General features: G+C 29.5%; 4 protein-coding genes, 1 non-coding gene and 1 pseudogene across 7 annotated transcripts; 1 reads left to right on the forward strand and 5 right to left on the reverse strand.

The window, feature by feature from the left end:
- The first annotated feature begins 316 nt into the window (after nucleotides 1–316).
- Nucleotides 317–2,744, forward strand: LOC114195432 (AP-1 complex subunit sigma-1-like). The gene is made up of 7 exons (XM_028085906.2): nucleotides 317–388; nucleotides 639–725; nucleotides 1,012–1,103; nucleotides 1,178–1,286; nucleotides 1,383–1,418; nucleotides 2,179–2,265; nucleotides 2,443–2,744. Exons 1-7 carry the CDS (start codon nucleotides 386–388, stop codon nucleotides 2,512–2,514), a joined length of 486 nt encoding a protein of 161 aa, XP_027941707.1. The 5' UTR covers nucleotides 317–385; the 3' UTR covers nucleotides 2,515–2,744.
- A 405-nt stretch (nucleotides 2,745–3,149) lies between these two features.
- LOC114195433 (L-ascorbate oxidase-like) lies at nucleotides 3,150–6,991 on the reverse strand. Its single transcript, XM_028085908.2, has 5 exons — nucleotides 6,691–6,991; nucleotides 6,511–6,603; nucleotides 6,204–6,416; nucleotides 5,311–5,505; nucleotides 3,150–4,261 (listed from the first exon to the last, which is right to left on the reverse strand). Exons 1-5 carry the CDS (start codon nucleotides 6,967–6,969, stop codon nucleotides 3,302–3,304), a joined length of 1,740 nt encoding a protein of 579 aa, XP_027941709.1. The 5' UTR covers nucleotides 6,970–6,991; the 3' UTR covers nucleotides 3,150–3,301.
- Nucleotides 6,992–8,913: 1,922 nt separating this feature from the next.
- On the reverse strand, nucleotides 8,914–12,608 carry LOC114193001 (L-ascorbate oxidase-like). 3 transcript variants are annotated; one of them, XM_085665509.1, is made up of 5 exons: nucleotides 12,327–12,608; nucleotides 11,657–11,749; nucleotides 11,412–11,576; nucleotides 10,808–11,002; nucleotides 8,914–9,576 (listed from the first exon to the last, which is right to left on the reverse strand). In XM_085665509.1, exons 1-5 carry the CDS (start codon nucleotides 12,606–12,608, stop codon nucleotides 9,430–9,432), a joined length of 882 nt encoding a protein of 293 aa, XP_085521635.1. In that variant the 3' UTR covers nucleotides 8,914–9,429. The 3 variants fall into 3 exon arrangements, with proteins under 3 accessions (XP_085521635.1, XP_085521636.1, XP_085521637.1); XM_085665510.1 differs by having other exon boundaries at nucleotides 11,412–11,537; nucleotides 12,327–12,606; XM_085665511.1 differs by lacking the exon at nucleotides 10,808–11,002.
- Nucleotides 9,022–9,333, reverse strand: LOC146884471 (L-ascorbate oxidase pseudogene; annotated as a pseudogene).
- Nucleotides 12,609–15,755: 3,147 nt separating the features above from the next.
- On the reverse strand, nucleotides 15,756–15,839 carry TRNAL-CAA (transfer RNA leucine (anticodon CAA)). The gene has a single exon. It is a non-coding gene; the product is annotated as a tRNA-Leu (tRNA).
- Nucleotides 15,840–16,856: 1,017 nt separating this feature from the next.
- Nucleotides 16,857–21,270, reverse strand: LOC114194426 (Leucine-rich repeat (LRR) family protein). The gene is made up of 6 exons (XM_028084623.2): nucleotides 20,851–21,270; nucleotides 19,832–19,903; nucleotides 18,880–19,023; nucleotides 17,875–17,946; nucleotides 17,710–17,781; nucleotides 16,857–17,149 (listed from the first exon to the last, which is right to left on the reverse strand). The coding sequence occupies exons 1-6, from the start codon at nucleotides 21,072–21,074 to the stop codon at nucleotides 17,077–17,079; spliced, it is 657 nt and encodes a 218-aa protein (XP_027940424.1). The 5' UTR covers nucleotides 21,075–21,270; the 3' UTR covers nucleotides 16,857–17,076.
- Between the last annotated feature and the right edge of the window lie 4,059 nt (nucleotides 21,271–25,329).

Raw genomic sequence — 25,329 nt, forward strand, 5'->3', positions numbered from 1 at the left:
TTGAAAATGGATGCATTTACATTCATATGAATTCACATTTTTATTACATTAAGATAATCCAACTTTAGAAATATATTTAATTAATTGAAATACAAAATTACTTAATTATTTATACAACAGTTATTTAAAAAAAATATTTAATTAATTGAAATACAAAATTACTTAATTATTTACATTATTAAATTACTAAATTATTTTTTGCTTTTTAAGAGATAAAATTATCCTATTAAAAGATGATACCAAATAAAATTACTAAATAATATATTTTCTTTATATAACAAGTATAGACTATGAGAAATACCTTTGTTCTTTTTCTGTAAGATCAAAAAGCGGTTTCTGACAAATTTATCTGTGCTCGTTCTCAAAAACTTCATCTCAATACATAATGGTACGTGTTTTTCCTTATCATCATCTTCATTTCTTAACTATTTTCAATTCTTTTCTCTTTTTTTTCTTTCAATCTGTGGAATCTTGTATAACTATGATTCCTCATATGAACCTAACCCATTCTGCCTCTAATGTCATCATTTGTGATGTTAGCTTAATCCTTCACATCTCATACGGATATGATTTGAAATTATGCAGATCATGTGTTTGCACATTGGTTTCAAAAAATAATTCCCTTTTTTATGTTACAGATTCAGTTTGTGATTCTCATTAGTAGACAAGGAAAAGTGAGACTCACAAAATGGTATTCACCATACTCTCAAAAGGAGAGATCCAAGGTACCTCTCTCTGATTCAAATATAAGATAAAAGGATCTAATCTCATGTTAGCTCAATGCATAGAATCATGGGTAATGATGATGTTTTATCATGAATATCACTTGTTTGATAAACATCTGATATTTGTATATCAAACGTTGATGTTTATATTTTCTGATGACTATATAGGCACTGAAACATATTCTAAGAGTCTTCAGTTAGCATTTGGCAATAATTTTGCTTATTGTTTTTGTTTTCTTTTGCCTGAATTATGCATAAGCATTGATTAATCTACTTTTCTTGGAAGATTATTCGAGAATTAAATGGGCTAATTATCTCTCGAGCACCAAAGTTGTGCAATTTTGTAGAGTGGAGGGGATTCAAAGTTGTTTACAAAAGGTGGGAAAAACATTGTTAAATGTTTATTGAATACAATAATTGAGAAACTCTTGATTTTGGTTGTTAATGTTCAGATATGCTAGCCTCTACTTCTGCATGTGTAATGATGAGGAAGACAATGAATTGGAGACTCTAACCATTATTCATCACTATGTTGAGACTTTGGATCGCTATTTTGGCAGTGTTAGTACCATACATGTTGAAATATGAAGTTCTTAATAAATTCTATACATGCTTCAGAACCACCTGAATTTGTTTCTCTCCTGCTTCTCTTACCAGGTTTGTGAGTTGGATTTAATCTTTAATTTTCATAAGGTAATTCATTTTCTCACAAACTATATTCTTTCGTTATTACTCAACAACTTGAATAAAAATCCTAACATTAATATTGCACTCTGTTCAACTATATTTAGATATACTGATACATAAAAATTGATGATCTAATGTTAAACAAGTAGCTTATGTGATAAATGAGAATTGGATCCCTTACAAGTATGCCGTTCACATTGTGATTGTTGGATCTTTCGAGTACCGAGAAGATATAACACCAATTAGACATGAACTCAACTCACATATAAGGGATTGAGATCAACTTTAATCCACAATTTTAAAACAATGGGTTATGGATTTTCATTCCTATATGATGTTCAATTTTCCTATTTTTAGTCAATGTGAGACTTAGACTCACATTTGAATTTTTCACGTAAATACACCATATTGTTTGTGTTTTTTAAAACAAATTTGAAAGTCCTACTAAGTAAGTGATTGAAAAAGACAATATTATGTAATGTTATGTTGGAAATCAAATGAGTTTAAATTCTATTAAGTAAAAATGAGAAAATTAAGTATTATATATTAAAATATATAAATTTATTGTCTCAAGTTTTTGAATTGGATGTCAATCCTTTTATCTATGAATTTAAGTTCATGTCTCATTGATATTGATTCTTTTCAAAGAATCCTTTTAAATGATTCATCAATATTGTATTTTTCCGGTGAATTTTTTTCGAAACACTTATCATGTTTTCAATGTTAGTATTGCATCAAAGGCTAAAATTGAGCCTGATCCTTGCAGGCATATTTTATATTGGATGAAATTTTGCTTGCGGGAGGCTTGCAGGAGACTAGCAAGAGAACAACTCTAAGACTAATAAATGCACAGGTAATATTATAAAATAGCCTTTCCACTTTCAATTTCTTTAGTACTTATTTGCGTAGTTCATTGATTATAGTCAAAGTTTTACTTTATCAATAATTAGAGAATAACACTAAATATACTTGAGAAGTTGCATATAATGTTTAAAAATTTCTAATTTTTTGGTATTGATTTGAGTTGTAGGAGGATTTAGTAGAAACTGCCAAAATGGAAGCCAGTTCACTGAGTAATATAATTGCACAGGCCACCAAGTAAAAGTGTCATGGAGGATTGTAATTATGCTGCAGTGATAGTACTACATTTCACTCAGCTAAAAATTTGTCTGTATAAAAATCATTTAAAAAGGGTTAAAATAAATATTTTTTATAAGATAGTAGAAGCACAAATGTGCAGGACATGCACCAAGTTATTTTCAACAAAACAAGTTAAATTTTTGTAATTATTACTATGTATTGGTTTATTGTTTAACATTGTATATTGTGTATTGTCCCCTGTATAAATTTTTAAATTAGTCTCTTTTTGTATAATTAAAATTCTTTTAAAAACCTACATTAACTTTATCATTTAACATCACTCTAATCATGTCTAACTTTGATATGTTCAAACTCAGTTGTATCTAGTTGTGTTAAAAAAAATGTAATAACTGAACTCACACAACATGACATAAGGAGTTCATTACTAAAGTTATATAATAAGAATAATACATTTGAATTAAAATAACAAAACATTAAAAAGAAACATTAACAATGAACTAAAATACAAAAGAAAGACAAAGTAAACTAACCAAAGATTACTACTAGGTCAACTTTGAATTTAAATTTTTAACTGATTTTTCTGTATTGTTTTTCTCTTGTGTTTTCAAACTATATTGATGCTCATTAATTTTAAAATTTTAAAATATATTAAAAAAAATTAAAATACTAATATAATGTATTTTTAATGTTTAGAAGAGAACAATATCAAAATATCTGATAAATATTTGATAAACATTTGAACTTGTCAACCTTATGAACTTGTCAACCTTATAATACCTCGACCAGATCTAATTGTGTTTCTTAGTTATTGACATGTTCCTAAGAAGGCCACATGCGAGAGCCTCACTAGGTATTCTCTTAACATTTAGAAGAGCCTCAGCAAAAATCACACCCATTCCCATGAACAAATGAGGCTCAATGTGACAATGGAAGGGCCAAACTCCAGGGTTATCTGCCCTAAACCTCAAAGCAGTCCAACCATAAGGGAACACCACTACATTGTTCCTCAATGGTGGGTTCTTCAAGTTGAATTTCCTCTCATCACCCTCTTCAAACCTCCCATCTCCATACCCCAAAACCCAAAAGTCATGCCCATGCAAATGCCAAGGGTGAATCTCACTACCTTTCCCCTTCATTACATTAGCATTTTGCAGTATCACATCCACCACTTGGTTTAACTGGAACATGTAAACCCCACTACCAGTGTTTGCATTAGGGTTCAGGGGAGGGTTGTATATGTCATAATCCTCTGAGAACGTGTTTGGAGGGTTTTTAGTGTCGAATGAGCCATTAAAGTTAAACTTGATAGAGCCTAGGTAAGGGGTTGATGGCAATGCCAAGGAGACATTGTTGATGGCCCACTTAGTGTAACCACGAACGAGGTTTTGTGTGTTGAGAAGGAGAAGCCTACGATCATAGTATTTCGGAGGTTTTTCGGTTCCCTTGAGGCTGAAAATTTTGTAAGTGAATGTCTTGCTATGGTTGTAATCATCCCATTGAGGTGTGATTGGTGGTGGAGAAGTGGGAAAAACTGTGGCAGGGTTTGTTTTGTAGTTTAGGATCGTTAATCCTTGTGGGGTGTTAGGTTTTCTTCCTCTGACACCAATCGAAATCCAATAATTGTTGTTCGGATCTTGATTTGTAGTGACGAGGACTGAATAGGTTTCACCAGAATATATGTCCATGTCGTCAACAGTAAATGGTTTCACGTAGTTTCCATCAGCTTCCACCACCACCAATTTGTGGTTCTTCAAGCAGAAAAACAAAATCAAGTATTAGAAGCAAATCCTTCATGTCATGCATGTTAAAGTATATTTTTTTGCGAAGATTATAGGTAAAAATCATATTATGTAAACAGTAAAAATATGATAGTGATAATGAGATTAATTTTGATTTTGCATATTGATGCAAATAATTTTGTTAACTATATCATTGACATGTGCTCAAAAGTATGGAGCGTGGTATTATTGTGGGACAAGGATTAGAAAAGATCGAAGCATAAGAAGGAAAATGTCTTTATCCAACATCAAAATAATGGAAACATGGCATTAGGTACTTTTGTTTTCTCTTTCTCGTCTCTACTATAACGAATAATCTATTATATACGATGCTGTTGCTACCTTTCTCCATTTATTTAATGAAAATAATTTTTTCCAACATTTTTTAAATTTTTATTTGGGTTAGTTTTCTAAATTTGGAATCTAATGTAATCCAGATAAATGACCAGGATGATCTAACTGAAATATATATATATATATATATATATATATATATATATAATTGGTATTATTAGATAAATTTAGTTGATCGTAAAATTGTGCAAAAGAATATACAACTTATATTTTTCATTATCACTGACAAAAATAATTAAAATATAACCTATATATTTGTAAAGAAAGGATTCATTCTGATATCCACCTTTTTCTTCCTGTTTTACCTTTTAATAAGTAACTATTTTTTAAATTAAAACAATTAACTTGCTAATTTTATCTATTAAATTATCATTTTTTAAATTTAATTGTTTATTTTTTTATTTAACTATTGTTTTTTAAATTTAACTATTTTTTTAAACTAAAATACCTGTTTATAATAAAAAAATTACCTACAAAATGAACAAAATTTGTTTTTTATCATAAAAATTATTTTATTTACTATTATAACTATAATTTTATTATAATAAAATAGTAAACTCATATACGCATAAAATTCATGTTTCTACTAATAAAAGAATGATTAAAATATAATTAAAACTAGCATACATATATGAAAATTTGATGAAGCAATAATAAAAACTTACACCAATAGCCAAGTTGAGAGAAGCCAAGGAAGTTGTACTAGCAATTCTAATTCTGTAGGTCTTGTTTGGATGAACATAAAAAATCTGAGGTGCACATTTTTCATTGCCTCTGAACTTGCACTGTGGCAAGGACGTGTTCATAACATTAGCTGCCATAGAACAATTGTATTGTCCTCTTCCATTCATAAGCAGAGACTGAAAAGGTTAAATGTTTCAAAGCTCACAAAAATTATTTCAATAGTAATGCCTTTTATAGGCTGAAACTTGTAATAAATTAATGATGTAACGTGGGTTGAATTTTTTTTTTCTTCTTCTGCTTATAGAGTTAACCACACCTTAGAAACTCTATGGAACTAATTATTAAAAAGTACAAGATATTTTTACTCTTGGACCACTCATCAAAATGAAGGTATTTTAATAAGCACGGCACTATTAGTTTCTCCTTAGTGTATCTCTCACAATTAATTTTTGGTAATCACAATTAGAAACCTAAATAATATTTACATGTAACATTTGGAAGTCTCACATCGTCTAGAGATAAGATAATCTCATAATATATATGCATCAGTACAGTTTAATATTTAGACAACCTCATATATTTCTCGATTCTCACACAAACAAAAATATAGAAACACATTTTTATGATTTAAAACAACTTTTATGCCTCAATTCATTAAACAACCGAAATCTATGAATGTTTATTTCTCCATTATATTTCCAACCAAGACAATAATGCTGCTAAAAATTTCAACTTTCTTTTATAAAAGACAAAAACGATATATATATGTATATATATATATATGTATATATATATATATATGTATATGTATGTGTATATATATATATATATATATATATATATATTGTTTTGATTTAGGTTTGGTTTCATTTACTTGAGGTTCATTGACCCATCTGAATGGAATGGAGGAGAGACCAAGCTCTTGTTCTCGTGTGGTTTTGTGCCACCAGTCACTCAACAGAAGGTTGAATTCACCATCATAACCAAATGCTTCTTTCTTTCCCTTTGCTAAATCCACTATCAGAAAACCATACAACCCTGCTGTTCTTTGCAAACCATAATGTCCATGGTAGAAGTACGTACCTGCCTGCACCATATTTCAACCTAATTCTCATACTTTCTTCATTCAAACATCATATGCAAAACACATCAAACATAGATGTTGTACGAAAATGTAATACCCTGTCAACTGTGAATCTGTAATGAAAAGATTCTCCTGGAGCAATAGCACACTGAGAAATGGAAGCAGTTCCATCTGCCCAAGGCGTTCCATACTGCAACACAAAACATCCAAAAAAAATTTGAAAACAAACTTTTTCACAACAATTTATGACTCAGAAAATAGTATATATAATGAGAACCTGTCTTATTCCATGCCAGTGAAGAACTGTTCCTTCTGTGAAGAGCTTGTTAGTGAGAATAATATGAAGGGTGTCTCCTTCTTCTGCTGTTATGGTTGGGCCCGGAAAGTGGCCATTGATTCCGATCACAACTTGCTCCACGCAATCTGGTTCACCATACATGTACTGCACATCAAACTTGTACTTCCTTACAGTTCCTACTGATACTTCCAACAAACACAACCAGACACACCACAACGTTACTCCTCTTAAGCTCATTATGTTGTTGCTTTTGCTCATACACAAGGAAAATTTTCAAACATCTATTACAAGTTAGTTATTCAACAACTATATATATATATATATATATATATATATATATATATATATATATATATATATATAACTTGTGTGTTAGGGCATAGCATGTAGGTTTTGATATAGAAAGAGGCTATAGATGTATGTTATAATAGATTTTGTCAAAGTTAATAAAGTAGAAAATATTTATGAATACCTAAAATACTGATCTAACACATAATTTGAGTTATAAGGTTGAAGGATATATATGATGTGATAAAACCAATAATTAAATAAATATTTCGTAGATATAGATGAAAATGTACGTAAGCGTGTTATTATTCCATTAAGTTATTGTGATAGTGAGCAAAGTTAAAAGTAACTATTTATTATTTTACTTTTTATGTTGAAAAAAAAATGTGATTATCAATTAGTGTAAAACAAACACACTCTTAATCAATTGCATGTGCGTCGCAATTTTTATTTATTCTACTTTTTGTGGTAGAATTTTTTTTCTTGGTCTAAAATATATCTTAGAGAAATGTTAGTATAATATTAATAGTTTTTTTTAACAAAAACGTGTGACGAGTTGAATAGTATGATACTAGACTAATATAAAGACAACAAGTATAAGTGATCTTTCACTCAATCTTTTTACACCAGCACTATTTTTAAATTTCACCGACCTAACCTAATAATTAACAAAAGATTTGCTTTAATTTAAAAATAGAAGTAAAAGATGAAACTAAAGATATACATAAATAAAAAACTAGAATTTCTAAAATTAGGGGTGATAAAATGAGTTAAACTCGATAGGCCAGTCGGTAAGTCTATGTTAAAAGAAATGAATCAAGTTAAAAATTTCAACCTATCAATCTATTCTGGTCCGATCTGTCCAATTCGTCAATTTGATATCGGTTCGTTGGCCCCTTTTTTTTAATAAAAAATTATTAAAAAGATTAATTGTTTATATTATATTTTTTTAAGGTATAAATATGCAATAATATTCTAATTTAAATCATTAATACTTATAAATTATTTTAATTTATTTAATTAAAAAAATTAAATAATCAATTAAAAGTTTAAAAAATATTTTATATGATTAAATATGCTTTTAATATTTATTTATATGTATATATAAACAAATTTTAAAAATAAAAAAAAATTAAAATTTGAAAAAAATTAAAAAATGTTAAAAAATAAATAAATAAAAGTGATGGACTAGTCGGGCTGTTAGCCCAGTCTAGTAGGGACGGGTTATTATTATTGGTCTCTTTATGTTTGATGGGCCGAACGGACCGTTTTGTCACATTTACCTCAAATATATTTTCTATTGGATTCTTAATGATATTACAAAAAAAATGATGTTTGTGGTTAAAATTGTAAATTTTAGCGGTTAAAAATCATTACAATTAAAATTTTTGACCATTAATAAAATCGTCACAATTACAAAACTCAAGAATAATTTGTCACAAAAATATTTTAACCATTGATATTATTGTTAACAAAGAAAAAAAATACTAACAATTAAAAACCGCTACAGAATATACTTTTATTTTCTAATATTTTTATTATATTTTGATAGTTACAAATTGTTAATATTTTTATTATATTTTGATAGTTACAAATTGTCACAAAATGTTTTTTTTTATTGTCTTTTAACATTTATTGAAGATTTAAAATCGTCAAAATTTAGTTTAACATTGAATTTTTTTAAATTGCATATTAATTATTATTCATATTTTTAGAACCAATATTTTAATTATTTGTTTTAGTTAAATTTATTTAAGAAGAGATGAAAAGCTATACATGTTGATTATAAATATATACAACTTGACATATCTTGAACTCACTCTTTATAATGTGCTTGCTTAGCTCTTAGAATACGGATTCATAATTTACGTATAAACTAAAATTATTTTCATTGAAACAAACAAAATACTCACAAGTGTGATTCAAGGGTCTTAAATCTTTATATTCTTTATATTGACTTCCTGTAAATTTATTGAAACCTCTTACATATTATGCCATTCTAACCATTTTTCATAGCCATTTTTATATGTTCCTTGTAAGGCCACATCCCATAGCATCTCTAGGTATACCCTTCACATGTTCAACACCCTCTGCAAAAACCACTCCCATTCCCATCTCAAAGTGACCTTCAATGTGACAATGGAAGGCCCAAACTCCAGGGTTATCTGCCCTAAACCTCAAAGCACTCCAACCATATGGGAATACCACTACAGTGTTCCTTAATGGAGGGTTCCTCAAGTTCAATTTCCTCTCATCACCCTCTTCAAACTTCCCTTCTCCATACCCCAAAACCCAAAACTCATGTCCATGCAGATGCCAGGGGTGTAAACTCATCTCACTCATATTTCTCTCATTCACTTATTAGGGTTTTTTTTTCTTCTGTAGTTTAGAATGGCTAATGCTTGAGGTGTGGTTTCTCCTCCTGTTACACTAACTGATATCCAATAGTTTGTGTTTGGAGATTGGTTTGTGGTGATGAGAACTGAGTAAGTCTCCCCAGAATGTATGTGTATGTTGTCTGTTGTAAATGGTTGCACGTAGTTTCCATCGGCTTCCACCACCACCCATTTTGTGCTCCTATAACCAAAGACAAAAGGGAGAATAGAAATTAACAATGAAACCATTTGTTTCATAATATATATATATATATATATATATATATATATATATATATATATATATATATATATATAACCTATATCATAGTTTTTTTTTATTTTAGGGTCCATTTGAAGTAAAAATATAAAAAATGAGTCCATTGATATTTTTCTTTTGCAAAATAGAGTCAAGTCGTCACGATACAAGACCACATTACAAATGAGGTCGTCCAGGTTTTTTTTTTTTAAATGCAAAGTCATGAGCTTTTTTCTTAAACATTAAAAATATATTATTTTTTTCAACATTAAAAAATCATACGCAGTGTCGGTCATTAGTCTAGGCAAGCCTGTGTCAGTCTGGGTCGACTCATGTCGGTGGTTGGCCTGGACTAACCCGTGTCGGTCTCATCCTGGATCGACTGTTAACCTGGGCCAACCTAAACCAATACGTCTAAGACCAAATTGTGTCTGCCGTTGGCACAAGCTGACCAGTGTCGGCCATCAGCCTGGGGCGGTCGTCGGTCTAAGTTGTCTCATCTTAAGCGTGGGGGTGGGTTGGTCTATCTCGGTCGTCGGCCCAACCCGAGTCATGTCAGATATCAGCCTGAGCTAGCTAGTGTAAGTTGTCGACATGTGCATAGGTTGTGTTAGCCGTTAACCTGGGCCTACCCATGTTGGTCATCGGCTAGGGCCATCTCGGTCGTCGGTCTGGTCCTGCCTGTGTTGGTCGTCAGTCGAGTTGTCCCATTTCTACTATCGACCCCGGACGACCCGACTAGTGTAAGACGTTGGGCTGAGCCGACACATTTCGACTGTGGGCCTGACCTTGCCTATGTCGATCAGCACTAGCCCGTGTTGGCAGTCGGCCAAGGAGGCCTGTGTCAGTCGCTAGCCCATGGTTGTCGTTGACCCTGGTCGACCCATGTTTGCCATCTTCCTAACCTGTTTGGACCAATCCAAGACAATTCTGCTTGATCTTTGACTCAAACTCAAAATATTGGTTTTAGGAAGGCAAAGACCACATTTGCCCTAGGCCTAACCCACTTAAGAGATAACTTTAAAGGCTGGTTTTTTTTTTTTCCTCTCATTTGGAGGGCCTCTAAAAGAGGACTTGTTGAAAGGTGAGTTAGGATTTGACCCATGGATTATCGGTCAAATTGACACCTTTATTTATATATAAAAATTTTGATAAAAAAATAATAAAAACTTACCCCAATGGCTAAGTTGAGAGATGTTGAGGAAGTTGCACTAGCAATTCTAAGTCTGTAGGTCTTGTTTGGATGAACATAAAAAATCTGAGGTGCGCATTTTTCATTGCCTCTGAACTTGCATTGTGGCAAGGACGTGTTCATAACATTAGCTGCCATAGAACAATTGTATTGTCCTCTTCCATTCATAAGCAGAGACTGAAAAGGTTAAATGTTTGAAAGCTCACAAAAATTATTTCAATAGTAATGCCTTTTATAAGCTGAAACTCGTAAATTAATGATGTAACTTGGGTTGATTTTTTTTTTTCTTCTGCTTATAGAGTTAACCACACCTTGAAACTCTATATATAGACTCAATTAAATATTAAAAAGTACACGGGGAGAAATTGTGGATATTTTCGTTGGACCACTTCATTAAAATTAAGGCATTTGAATAAGCACGACACTGTTAGTTTCTCCTATGTGTATCTCTCACAATTAACTTTTGCTAATCATGATTAAAAACTCTAGATAATATTTCAAGTAACAATCAAATAGATACAATCGTTTTAAATTTATATTTACATTTTTCTCATAAATAATTATATGCATGCATGGTTTGATTTACCTGAGGTTGATGTGTGTTTTTTTGCCACCAATCACTGAGCAGAAGGTTGAACTCACCATCATAATCAAATGCTTCTTTCTTTTCCCTTGATCTCACTATCAGAGCACCATTCACCCCTTCTAATTTCTGAAAACCATCGTGTCCATGATAGAAATATGCACCTGCCTGCACCATATTAGTTGGCGTAGGACTTCCAACACATTTAATAAAAGAAAAGTGTTAAAATATTTTGTATACAGATATACCCTCTCAGCGGTGAATCTATAATGAAAAGTTTGTCCTGGGGCAATAGCACACTGAGAAATAGAAGCAGTTCCATCTGCCCATGGCGTTCCATACTGCAACACAAAACACACAAAAAAGTGCTTTTACATTCTCTATATACGCATGGAGAGTGAGTGACTGAGTCAAGGGAAAATGAAAAAGTAATATATAATAAACTTAATTTAAATGTGTTTTTTCTTTAACTTATTAGAATTATTATCTTTTAAAAATAATTTACCAATTTAATCTCAAAACTTTAAAAATGTATGAATTTAGTATTTTCAATCAAATTTTGTTAAATTTATTCAACGTTTCAATTGTATTTCTCAATTAACATTGGAACATAAATATTTCAAACGGTGTAAACAAGTCAAGTGCTATCATGAAATACATTTGAAACGTCAACTAAATTTAACAAAATTTAGTTAAAAGAACTAAATTCACGATTCTCTAATATTCGAAGACTAAATTTGGTCAAAATTTCAAAAACAGACTAGTTTCAATTTTTATTCAAAATTAAGGGACCAAAAATATATTCAATCCTGATAAACTATCTGGATCTATAATAAGGTTGGTTTAATGGTAAAAATTGGAAAGAGGGTATGAAAGATTGTGGATTCATCTTCTCTGTGAATAAGAAGAAGAAAGAACCTGTCTAATTCCATGCCAGTGAAGAACTATTCCTTGTGTGGAGAGCTTGTTGGTAAGAATAATATGAAGGGTGTCTCCTTCTTCTGCTGTTATGGTTGGGCCAGGAAAGTGTCCATTGATTCCGATCACAACTTGCTTCACGCAATATGGCTCACCATTTATGTACTCCACGTCAAATTTGTACTTCCTTACACCTGCTAATGATACTTCCAACAAAAACAACCAAACACACCACAACGTTACACCTTTTAAGTTCATTATTATGTTGTTGCTTTTGCTCATACACACCACAAGCTATTTTCTCAAATATCTATTACAAGTTATTTATACACATATAACTTGTGCAGTACGGCATAGCATGTAGGTTTAATGTATGGAAAAAAGAGGTTACAAATGTACTACAAACTATTCTCTTCAAAATAAAGTTGAAATAAAATCATTTATGCAAAAATTTTAAATTTCGAAAATATATGATGAGATAAGAAAATAAAGTTAGGAAAAAAAATAAAAACAAATATGGAATAGATGTAAATAAATTAAAGATGTCAGCGTACTGTAATAAGAGTAAAAGTAATTATTTATTATTTTACTTTTATTATGAAAAATATGTGATTATTTCTTACTATAAAACAAGGACACTCATGGAACACGTGCGTTGCAATGTTCTCTATTCAACTTTTTTTACTGTATAACAAGGACACCCATGGAACACGTGCGTTGCAATGTTATTTATTCAACTTTTCTTACTGTAAAACAAGAACACTCATGGAACACGTGCGTTGTAATGTTATTTATTCAACTTTTTTTTGTAGAAATTTTTACTTTTCTTGGTCTAAAATATATATTAGAGAATTGTTAGTTTAATATTAATAGTTCTTTAACAAAAGGGAACGTGTTGTAACGGGTAGAATAGTATGATAATAGACAAATATAAAGAGAACAAATATATAATTTATCTATCAGTATTTTTTTTTACAAAAACAATTTTTAAATTTGACCATAGGTGACAATGTGACCTAACATAATCTCATTAATTAACAAAAAATTGCTCTAATTTAAAAAAAAAAAAAGAGTAAGAGATGAAACTAAAAATATACATAAATAAATAACTAGGATTCCCCTAAAATATATATTTTCTTCTATCTAATCCCTAATGATTATATTTTTCAATAACGAAATTAAATCGAACCATAATTAATAGTTAGCCTACTTGTTTACTAGCGTCTGGGATTTCGTTTTCCAGCAATTGAATGTTAATTTTACGTGTATATAATTACGAAAATTTTGAATTCTTAAAACAATTTATATTCATTCTTAATTATTTTATAATGATACTAATTAGAAAAAAAAAATCATTTAGCGCGGGAATAGTACATACTTCTAAATTTACAATAATAATTCAATATCAGCTACATACTCTTTAAATGTTGAATTTTAATTCTAAAATGTGTTTATGTTTGTTTATATTGTCCTTGAAAGAAGAAATACTCGTTAAAGATAAATAACTTATTCTTATAAGAAATATAATTTAAAAACAAAGTTTTATTTAGGCAAGCAGGAATAGCTTTTACACATTTTACATGAGTTTATTCGCACATTCATCTCTTCAAATCTCAACTCAATCTAAAATATCACCATGTTTTTTATTTTTTTACTGTCCCAATGTATGAGTGCTTTATTGATTTTGTTATTGAATATTTTGTCATAAATTTAGTATATTTATTTATCGTGAGTTCTTTATTAGTTTTAAATTATTTCTTTAAAAATTGAAAATTATTGTTTTATTTTAATTTTATTACATAAATAGAAAAATTACTGAAACTAATAGTATGGTTAAATAGTAATTTACATTCAAACATAATTATAATTTTTATAATTTTTTGAAGTTTTTAATTTGTTGGTAAGTTCCTTAATTCTTAAAGAGACCAATATATTTCTAAAAATATTTTCGATTTTTTTATTAATTACTTTTAATCTAATATGACATTATTAAATTCTCAATAAATAAGGACATTGTATTATTTCACGTTAATTTGTCCAGGCCCACCAACAAGTTTTAAGTGATTAACGCATGTGTTGGGCAATGACTATGACAGATATAACGAAACAAAGTATGTTGGATAAATCATTTATTTTTTTATCACGGATTTTTTTTTTTTCTCTTTTTGAAATCTTACAAAACCAAATAAGAAAACAACTCAAACACCTTATTATTCATCTAAAGAAGAAGATTCATATATATGTTTCACAAGGGACTATAGCACACTTCGAAATTGAAGCAGTTCCATCTACGGAATATATTTTTGACTTCTTTTGAAAAATTTAATTCAATTTTTTTTAGCTTATTAGTGTGTGTTTGAATGCTAATATAAAAATGCTAAATTATTCTTTTGATTTTTGTATTTGCGAAGAAATATCAAATTAATTTTCTAATTTTTTTATCAATTTAGTTTTTATTTTCTTAAGAATTATTTAATTTAGTCATTGATCAATTTTCATGAATGGTGTTAAAGTCAGTGTTACATATTAATTTGTATTTCTTTTTTACACATATCACTTCACAAGGGTGCCACATATACATAGTCTTAATTTTGTCTCAATATTTGTTCTAAGTTTCATTTTAGTTTTAATTTTTGTAAAAAAATAAAGTAATATTATTCCTCTTTAAATCGATACTCAAATTATATTTGTATAAATCTTAGATTGATATTTTTATTAAAATTAACATTTTTATTGAATTTTCTAAAATTATTTTTAAATTACCTTTAAAATCTATATGAAATGCATATTTGAAATCATGTTAATTAGAGTTTGAACGTAATTATTAGATCCGAAATAATAAGTTAAATGGTATAATTTTCAAGATTTAAATATTAACTCCATATCAATTTATCATATAAATTGTTCTGAATATTTTGTATAAATTTTAAAATTTGTTTTCAAAAAATTCAGAAATATTTAATAAAAATGTTAATTTTAAAATTTAGTCATGTAAAAACCTGTTTAATTTCATGGCGTGAATAATTGTTCCCTCTGTGAAAAGCTTATTGGTGACAGCAATATGAAGGATATGAGCAGCATGAGCTCTGATAGTGGGGCCTGGAAAATGGCCATTGATTCCCATCACAATGTACTCAATGAAATCTGGTTTCTGAATCATCTACTCAACATCAAACTTGTAATGCCTTTGAAGATCATAATTGCAACAAATGAACTGAGAAATCTGAGAATGGAAAAGGGTTTTCATCATGCATTAATTCTGTACATAGCAAGAAATAGCACTTAAAACAGATATTACGTCTTTGGATGAGTGTTTACAAAAGTGGTGTGATAATTATGAATGCGTGTTTAAACTCGATTGTTTTCAAAATTAATTGGCTCAGCAATCGGAATGAAAAAGAGAAAGAAGGAAAAAAAGGATAAAGAAAATGTCAGAAGTGGGATTTGAACCCACGCCCTCTTTCGAAGACCAGAACTTGAGTCTGGCGCCTTAGACCACTCGGCCATCCTGACTTTTTGTTAATGTTATCACACATATTTTTATATAGATAAATTAATAATATTCTAAGAATATTAGTGAACCTAAGAAAATGTCATAATTAACATTCTCTATGTAATTATAGATAGATGACTTGTAGAATTGTATAATAAAAATGTTGGAATCAGAACATTCTAAAATTGTTTGCATGTAATTGTGCTGCGAAACTAGTTCTATAGAAAGCTTTCATAAATTTGCTTGTTCTTTTTTTTTTTTGCGCGACGCGACAATTCTAAATGCTGCAATAGCTAACATGGTTTTATGAGAGACCCGATCGTTCACTTAGCAAAAATGGAAAATGAGTAGAGCAGGGAATAAAAGAGGAGGCCGGCATATTTCAATTTATTATCCAATTTGTTAACTCGTGCATGAAGCAATTGGAAGAACTCAAACAAATAGCATAACATAAACAAACAAGTCATTATGACAACTGAGTTGTTGCATTGCAATTCATAGAGCTTGCCGTGATTTCTTTATCGATGTCAATGATTTCAGCAAGCTAAACAATCCCAATTCTCAATCGTCGAATTCAAGCAATGAGTGTACTAATTGGTGAGTTTGAAAAGGATACAATACCATGTTTTCTAGCTAAAACAAATTATTTTCTATGTTTCGTAATTAATTACCAATTCAATCCAATGTAAGCAACCGAAGGAAAGAGCTATTTATTTAAAATCCTGTAAATCACTCCCTGAATTAAGTTGTCCATTATTACAATACCATTTTCATTGCATCCTTTGCAAGCGCCTTTGTAAGATAAGCAGAGCCAGAGAATATTCCTAGTACCATGATCCAGTTTGTAACCCATCAAATCCTGAAGAGTAAACCATTTTTAAAGAAAGTTTTTCTCCTTGCACAAGATATTGACTGAGACACCCAGAAAAAGTTATATATGTGAAGTGAATGCCACGGCAACAAAGAAACAATAACAGGGCTTGCAATAGGAAAAAAAAAGTATTGCTTTACAGTGCTGAGGAATGCGTGTCAAATAATTTCAGAGTGACCAAGTCGATTTTTTCTAGTATTACATAAAATAGATATTCAAGTCTCAACATCATTGTCAGATCATAACATTGTTACAAATGTCAATGCTCTTCAGTAAGTAAATTTACATATACCAGAGATCACATTTACCACTGCCCATTACACTATGAGGTAATACACTTGAATTTTAGAATATATATATATAGAGATCCTACCACATCACCTTATTCACGAGCAGTTTGTATCGTAACTTACAAGACCCAACAACTCTGGACCTTCCAAACGAGGGTTATTCTCAAAGCTACAGCATTGAAAAAAAAAAATGTTTACTCAACTGGTAACAGGAATGATAACCAGGTAGCAGAAAACATGTTCTATAGCTAATAATCTAGAGATCAAACTTTGAAAAGATTTCAGAATCAGTGCACCAGAAAAATGCAGGAAGGCTGACTATAATTAACTGCATAGGACGGATAAGATGCAATCATCACTATTCCCAAATACATTGGTACAAGGCAGTGATTTAGTTGAATCAAAATTTTGCATTCTTAATATCTAATGAAACAATTGGAGAATGTCTATCACATGCAGCTATATTATTATCACACACAACAATCGAATATTACCATCATAATTTAAAAGTTCCATAAGTAGAATGTGAATAACAGTTTAAAAGGAGCTTCATGAACAGAATGTGAACAAGACATCTTTAACATCTTACTCATAAAGCAGAAAAAATTGCAACAATGATAAATATAGCAGTGCATGGCAGAAAGGTTACTAGGTTTCTCATGGTTGCTCCCCTTCCCTCACCCAAACATAAAAAAGAAAAAGGTTCAGGAGAGATATATTGGGACCTACTTATTCAATGGAATATGCTCGAATGGCCCAGAGGTAGGAATTGTACCGCATAAATCGTTGTTGGAGACATCCCTGAAATAAGCTAATGTTTAGTCTCTCTGAAAGCCCACGTCTTCGTCATATACCAAATAATCCTATAATGGTTAACATATAAATTTTACTTACACTACTTTAAGGCTTGAAACAGCAGCAAGATCCTTGGGGATAGGGCCAGTAAGTTGGTTGTCATTTAGTCGTCTGCAAAGAAAACATATATGAGAAACATGCGAGTACTGAATATTTTTTTCCACAAAAATAATAATCCAAGGCTTCACCAGTTAAGAATCTGGTAAGTTAAACCATATCATATTTAAAGACTAACAGCTTCCAACACTAGGAAAACGGAACTACTAACTAAGATTGCTACTTATTTTAGATTTTAACTTAGCTTCCTGGTGTTGGTTGAATAAATTTCAGGCTCTAGGAAAGCAAGCAGTTTTTAATAGGTCATCCACTACTGGTAGTTTGATTTATGAAAGATTCTGATGTTGCACAGAAATGGTCCATCAAAATTTATAGATTGAGAACTTTCATACTACACAGGAACCCTTTAAGTTACTTAGTTTGCTTATAGATTGAATCACAGCACTGAATGTTGGGACTGAAATCATCTCAATCTAATCAGAATGAGTCACACTAGAGTCTCTCACCTTCCTTTTTAAAGGGGGAGATCTTGTTTCTTAACACTGATCGAACTCAGGTATGCTTACTCAATGGCTTTATTTGTCTATTCTAAGGATAAGATAGTAAAATATTTTATTTTCCCTTCTCTTACTTCCTTTGAACTAAACACTCGGTTAATATTCCTGTCAGGGTAAATTTGGATATAAGCATGTGAATTTTGGAAGCAATTCATTTCATATGTACTGCCATATTTAAGAGGTCTTAACATCAAATATATGCACTACTGCTCAACATCTTAACATCAACCACAAAGCCCACAATTCTCCATGCCCAAACTTTACATAAAATGTATAACTGAAAAACACCAAAGTCCATGAGTAGCTATCCAAATGTTCTTGTAATTCTCCTGCATCATTCAAACTCTTGTGAGAAATTCAAATGAAAGGACAGCGGAAGCAAAGGCCACAGATCAGTCCAGTCATGCTTAATATGCTATTGCAGACTTACAAAAAGACAAGATTCTTCAATTTCCCCAATGAAGACGGAATGGTGCCTGATATGTTGTTGTTGTACAGGTCCAAGCTAACTAGACTCTTTAGGTTTCCAAGTTCTGGAGGAATAGTTCCTTGAATGTTGTTTTTGTACAACTCACTGCATCCAATTAAGAAAAGCACATGAAACACAAACAAATATGAAGTGCTATAGTTAACAGCAAATGCCAATAGATCAATCCTTGTAGTAATAATATGAGCACAATATGAAATATATCTATAAAGCACACAAGCCTTTTATAAAAGTCATGAAAACCTAATATAGCTACATATCATATATATGAACAATGTATGATATTGAGACAATAAAACACTGTTACTTAATGAACCAAAAAACCTTTGTAGATGATCCCAAAAGAGGAATGAGATTGATATCATTCCTACTTGAAGACAAAAGGAAATAATTTATGATTACAATAATTTATTTTTTTATTTTGTTCGTAGTAATGTCTTAGAAGTTTTCTTGATTTGGATTTGCATAATTGCAATAGTATATTTATTATTTTTTTAATATTTTTATAGGTATCTAGATATGTGTCAGACATACTAGATACATTTATAGAATAGTAGTGTTATAGGATGCACACGGTATCTGATACATTTATTGTATCTATGCATCATAAGAGCACATTAAATAGACTTAAAGTCCTCTCTTTTTCCCATTTGACGATAGAACACGATTTATGATGACAATAATTCTTAACATTAATGTTGTTGACAAGTATCACACATGCATGGCCTACCTTTTTAGAATAACATGCATGGCCATTAGAATAATTATATCACCGAATCTAATATCAAATATGTATCATATCTAATACATATATTGTATCTATCCATCATACGAGCACACCTAAACACTTAAGTTACAGTACGAAAAAATATTATCCAAAATTTAGAAAACATACAGATACTGCAGATGCTCCAGCTTCCCAAGTTCAGGTACCAAATGTCCAGATAGGTTAGAGTTACCAAGATCCCTGTAGAAAGCAACATAATTATCACCATAAATGTGGAGAGAATATCAACAGATTCGGTCAAACAAACACATTCTAGTTGGATTTGCGATATTACCAGTTATAACAGCAACTATCTATGAAGAAAAATGTTTTCCTTTATTCTCGTATCTTATCCAATACATATCAATACTTTACTAATTCGTATAAGTGAAAGAAGAAGTATCAAAAGTACTAATAAAAGACAAAAGAATTTAATTTAATACAGCCACATACGATACATAGAAGCATGAATTGCAATACATATTTATTAAGTTTTATGAATTTATTCACATCTAAATGCGCACTTTACATATGTTGTATCCAACATATTTTAGAAGTCAACACCATATTCAATCAGAAATCATCGCTAATATAACCTTTTAAGCTAATTATTATAATAGTTAACGAACTTTTCCATTTTGTATTGGTCGACGCCAAATTTAACAGTCAATACATGGATTATTTACTCAACTACGAACTTATATATGCATTATGTATAATATTTATGCAACAAAGGCAACAATAATCCCGCCCCAAAAAAGTAAAAAACAGCAAAGAAAGGCGTCTAATTAAACTACATAAAAAGAATTCCAACCACATAAACACCACAAGAAGCAGGTAAGTAAATATGGAAATCTAACTATTAACAGGAAATAATTTGACAAACGCGGCTTTGTTTGTTTCATTGAATATAAAAACAAACAAATCCAACCGCAAACAGTGAATCCTGTAACCTCACGGGGGATCCTTCAATCTTACAAACCAATTAACAAAATAACAAAAATCAACACGGCGTGATAAAACAGGTAGCCGCAGAAGTGTTAATTAACGCAACAAACGCTAACTATTAAGCAGAATCGAGCACGGAAACGGAACTAAAAACTCTTAACATAGCAGAAACAAACAAAACAGAGAGAGAGAGAGAGTACACTCGAGTGACTCGGTTGTCCTGGTTGCAGGTGACGTGGAACCAAGTACAAGGACTCACGAGCGTGGGATCCCAGCTCTGGAGGACGTTGTCCGGGTCCGACAGGCTCCGTTTGAGCGTGTAAAGCGCGTCGCCTTCGGAATTGGAGGCGCCGAAGCGGAGCAGAGTTAGGGTTAGGGAAACGGAGAGTAGGAACCGCACGGAAGTGCAGGTTGCTGCTGCCATGGCTGATCTGAGCTTCAACCGAACACCTCTAGTGCCGTGTTAGGGTTCTCGCTCTTATTCGTCGGTTCGCAACAACCGCGCAGAGAAGAACGAAGCAAAGGACGAAGTTATAGAGAGAGGAAGGAAGAGAGAAGAATCTTGTGAGAGAGAAAGAGAAAAGACTTGAAAAGGAAGTATCGGCTTTGGGAATAACACAGAGCAGTAAAACATGGCGAGCTTCGGTTTTATAATATACTATATAGTTTTTAGTTTTTCAAATTAGTTTAATTTATTACATTTTTTTAAAAATATTTTAATTTTTTTTTTCTATGAGATTTAAAGTCGTTATTTTACTGGTCTGGTTTATCAGATGAATTTTATGGTGTTTCCCTATGCTGTATTTTAAAAATACATTTTTTAAAAAAATTAGCAAAAAATTTAAATTCCTGCTATACTTCTGTTTCCACATTAGTCTATGTGATTTAAAATAATCACTTCTTTAATAAAGTTAGCTTGTAATATTGAAATAAAAAAAATAGTCATTTTCCAGATTTCGAACGAGAAAATTAAAGAAAAAAATTTGACATTAGCCAAAATAAAAGTTATCTTAAACTGAAAATATATTTAATTCAACACTTTTCTACTTGCGATTAATCCAAAAAATAGTTTAACGTGACTAATAATGTGGTGTTTTTTCTGAAGTCGGATAAATATGGTTTTTTGGAAAATTATGAATATATATATATATATAGTAAATTATAATTATTAATTCCCTCGTTAATTATTGAAATTCCTTATTCTACTTTTCCTCAAGAGTTAAATGATAACAATTTTTATTATAAAAATAACAAAGTTACAATTTATAACAACTTGTAATTTTTTTATCTTATTTTAGAAATGGTTCTGTTTTTTTGCCACTTACTTCTACAATTTTTTATATATACTATTAACTGATGGTGTAAAAAGATTACTATTTTGATTAAAGTTTATTTTCTTTTGCTCTCTATTTTCACACTATCTTTCGTTTTTTCTTCTGTTTCTTTATTGACTTTTGATGTTCTCTTTATGGGCAATTTTCGGTACTTAGTCAATAGCGGATGTCACGCACTGAAGAAGGGGAAACGATAATAATGGTTTCTGTAAAAAAACATAACAAATTGATAGAAAGAAGAGGACAAATTCTCTTATATTAAAATCATAGATTAAAACGTAAATTTTCTTCTTTATTTAATTACAATAAATATTTACTTAAGCTGGAAATATTTACAATAGAGATGAATAAATTCCTCTAAAAATGTGTGAAAGAAGAAGTGATGGTTGTAGATAAAAGAAAGTGGTGAAAAATGAATGGTAAGGTGAGTGGCGTATTCTGTGTGATAATGCCAAGTCTGTGCAACCACCATTATTGACACCACCTAAAGTGGTTGGGAGGATCCAAATTGGTTTAATAATTTATGGCTGTGGTGCTGCACATCGTGACTTTCGTCAACGGATCCATTCACTATTTTTTTTGTTAGGTTTAAATATATTTTTAATCATTAAGTATAAGTAAAATTTAAAATTAGTTATTTTTTAAAAAATTTGATCAATTTAATCACTCATCTTTAAAAATATGTGATAAATTTAGTCATTTTAATCGAATTTTGTTAAGTTTATATGACGTTTTAAACGTATTTCATGATAATATTTGAATTGTTTACGACGTTTCATATATTTTCGCTTCAATATTAACTCAATTATTATAATAAAATACATTTAAAATGACAAATAAACTTAATAAAATTTGATAAAAAATACTAAATTTATACATTTATAAAGATGAATAACTAAATTGATATAAAATTTTGAGAAAAAACTAATTACAAAATTTACTAAAACTTCAAGAACAAAAAACATATTTAGCCATTTTTTGTTACAAGCATTGTCATCTTCTAATATCTTTAACTGCCATTTTTTATTTCTCAACTATATTGGTTAAAATGGGTATATATAGATAAAATAATGTGTAAGGAGTGTTTACTAGAATTTTATTTTTATTTTTTTACTAGATTAGAAATATATAAATTTTTGTAAGAAATGTGTACTTACGAACGAAAACATCTAATACGTAAAAGTTAGTAATATAAGAATTTAGAAAAACGTTTAGTTTTTGGTATTGTAGGATTGGAGATGTGAGACAGTTAAAAAAATATTATTATAACTTGTTTTATCGATAAATATTATTTGATAGTAAAATCAGTTTAACTTATAATTTTTCTCATCCTTTCTTTTAAATTTTACAAGGCAACTTTATATCTCCTACATATTAGTGAGAAATTAAATTGATATTCTCTCTCACTTTCCTTTCAACTGGTATCATTAAATTAATCTTATAGTTCTATTATACTGGGAATGAATGAAACATTTTTAGAATATCATTTATTTTTATAAAATAATTATAAATTTTCGTGATAAAATATGTCGTTAATATAGAAATAGTTTTAAAGAGTATTTGTCATGTCTATTTATTTATTTTTATTCTTTTGTGTTGATAGTTAAATGATAGAGATACCGAGACAAAAAGTTTTAAACTCTCGTAACTTATGTAAGAAGTGGTTACTCATATGTTATGTTGTTTAGGTGGATTTTACCTTGTGCTTATATAATAATGAAAGGTTTGGTCAACAAAAAATGGTTAGTTCCCGTCCCATTTTTTGTCTACAAAAAGTATCGGATCGACCTGATCTGTCAGTAAAAAAATAGATTGGACAATTCAATCTGTTCTATTTCAAGACGGGCCCATGATTGGTCTCTTACTTTTTTAAAATTTTTTTTTTTACTTTTTTATTTCTTTTTTTATTTTTTTAAATTTTTGTTTATAAATATTTTATACATATAAATATGTTCACATAATATTAAAAATTTATTTATTTTTAATTATTTTTTAATTTTTAAACATAAAAAATTTAAAAAAAAGGTTGACAGACGAGAGTGGGCTGACCCTCCTTTTATCCGTTAGTTGGGTGGACTAGACGCACCAAATCATAGTAGATTAGCGGATTGAAAATTTTAACCTGATCCGTGCTTTTTTTTTTTTATGAACTGATAAACATGACTCGTTTTGACATCTCTAATTACCAAATATAAATAATTAATTAAAAATAAATAAACTTAATTGAAAAGAAAGCCAGATAAATTATCTTGTCTTTTAGAGCTGGAATCATGTAAAAGGTATAAAAAGAAAAGATTCGTAAAAACCTGTTGTATATAAATTTGTAATTATTTTGCTTCAACGTTATCTCTCTGTATTGTTTTATGTTTTAGAAGTATTGATTTGCATTATATTTTTTGTTTTTTTTCGTCTTCTTAGCATCGTGCTTCAGTTTGAAATTTTTTACTTTGTTAATAATTGTGTTTGGACATATGTTTTTATAATGATTTTGAAGACTTTGTGAAGAGTACAGTTGCATATTCTCAGATTTTATGTTTTTTCTACATCCTATTTTTTAAAAAAAAAGGTGATTCTTTTGGGTTGTTCTTTTATTTTATTTTATTTTTAAATTAATATTTGAGAAAAACGTTTATCTCATGGAAAAGTTTTTTATAATTTTAGACAATTTAGTTTTAATTAAGGAAATTAATTAGGTCAATTGAATGTATTTTGGAAAATTTGGAACAATAACAACGTTAACATAATTAATTTCATTAATATATTAAATCATCTAAAATTTTAAAACTTTCCTTATAAAATAAATAAATAAATAAAGTGTTATTTTATTATATTCGAGTTTTTTTAAAATTAAAAATAAATATAATTAAAAAAACAAATTCACGGATAAATATAAAAAGTTTTAAAACTCACCCTACCAAAAAAAATCAAAAACATTGAAAATAAAAGAAAAATCTTACCAAAATAAAAATGTGCGTCTATACACAATTTCATGAAATTTTAAATAATGATTCTTAACAATTAAACAAAATCTTAGAACATGTTACTAGACATTATTTAAAATATAAAAGAACAATAAAAACGATTTAAAAAAAGTAAGTCATGAAACTAAGCTTTATCACAAAATAATTATAAATCATAATTGTACTTTAGAAGAGGGATTTTACTAAATTTCAAAAAATTATTTAATAATTAAAAATTAACATTCTTAACACTTCCATGATATCACAAAACTAATAAAATAAGACATTTTGTAATAATATCTAAAATGGTTGAAGTATGAAATACATTAATACAACTTCTCAAGAAATAAGACTATAAAAATATGATATTTCTACAATCACGTAA

Source organism: Vigna unguiculata, chromosome 8 (assembly GCF_037176805.1).
Source record: "Vigna unguiculata cultivar grain cowpea cultivar isolate G323 ecotype 2 chromosome 8, ASM3717680v1, whole genome shotgun sequence".
Taxonomy (NCBI): domain Eukaryota; kingdom Viridiplantae; phylum Streptophyta; class Magnoliopsida; order Fabales; family Fabaceae; genus Vigna; species Vigna unguiculata.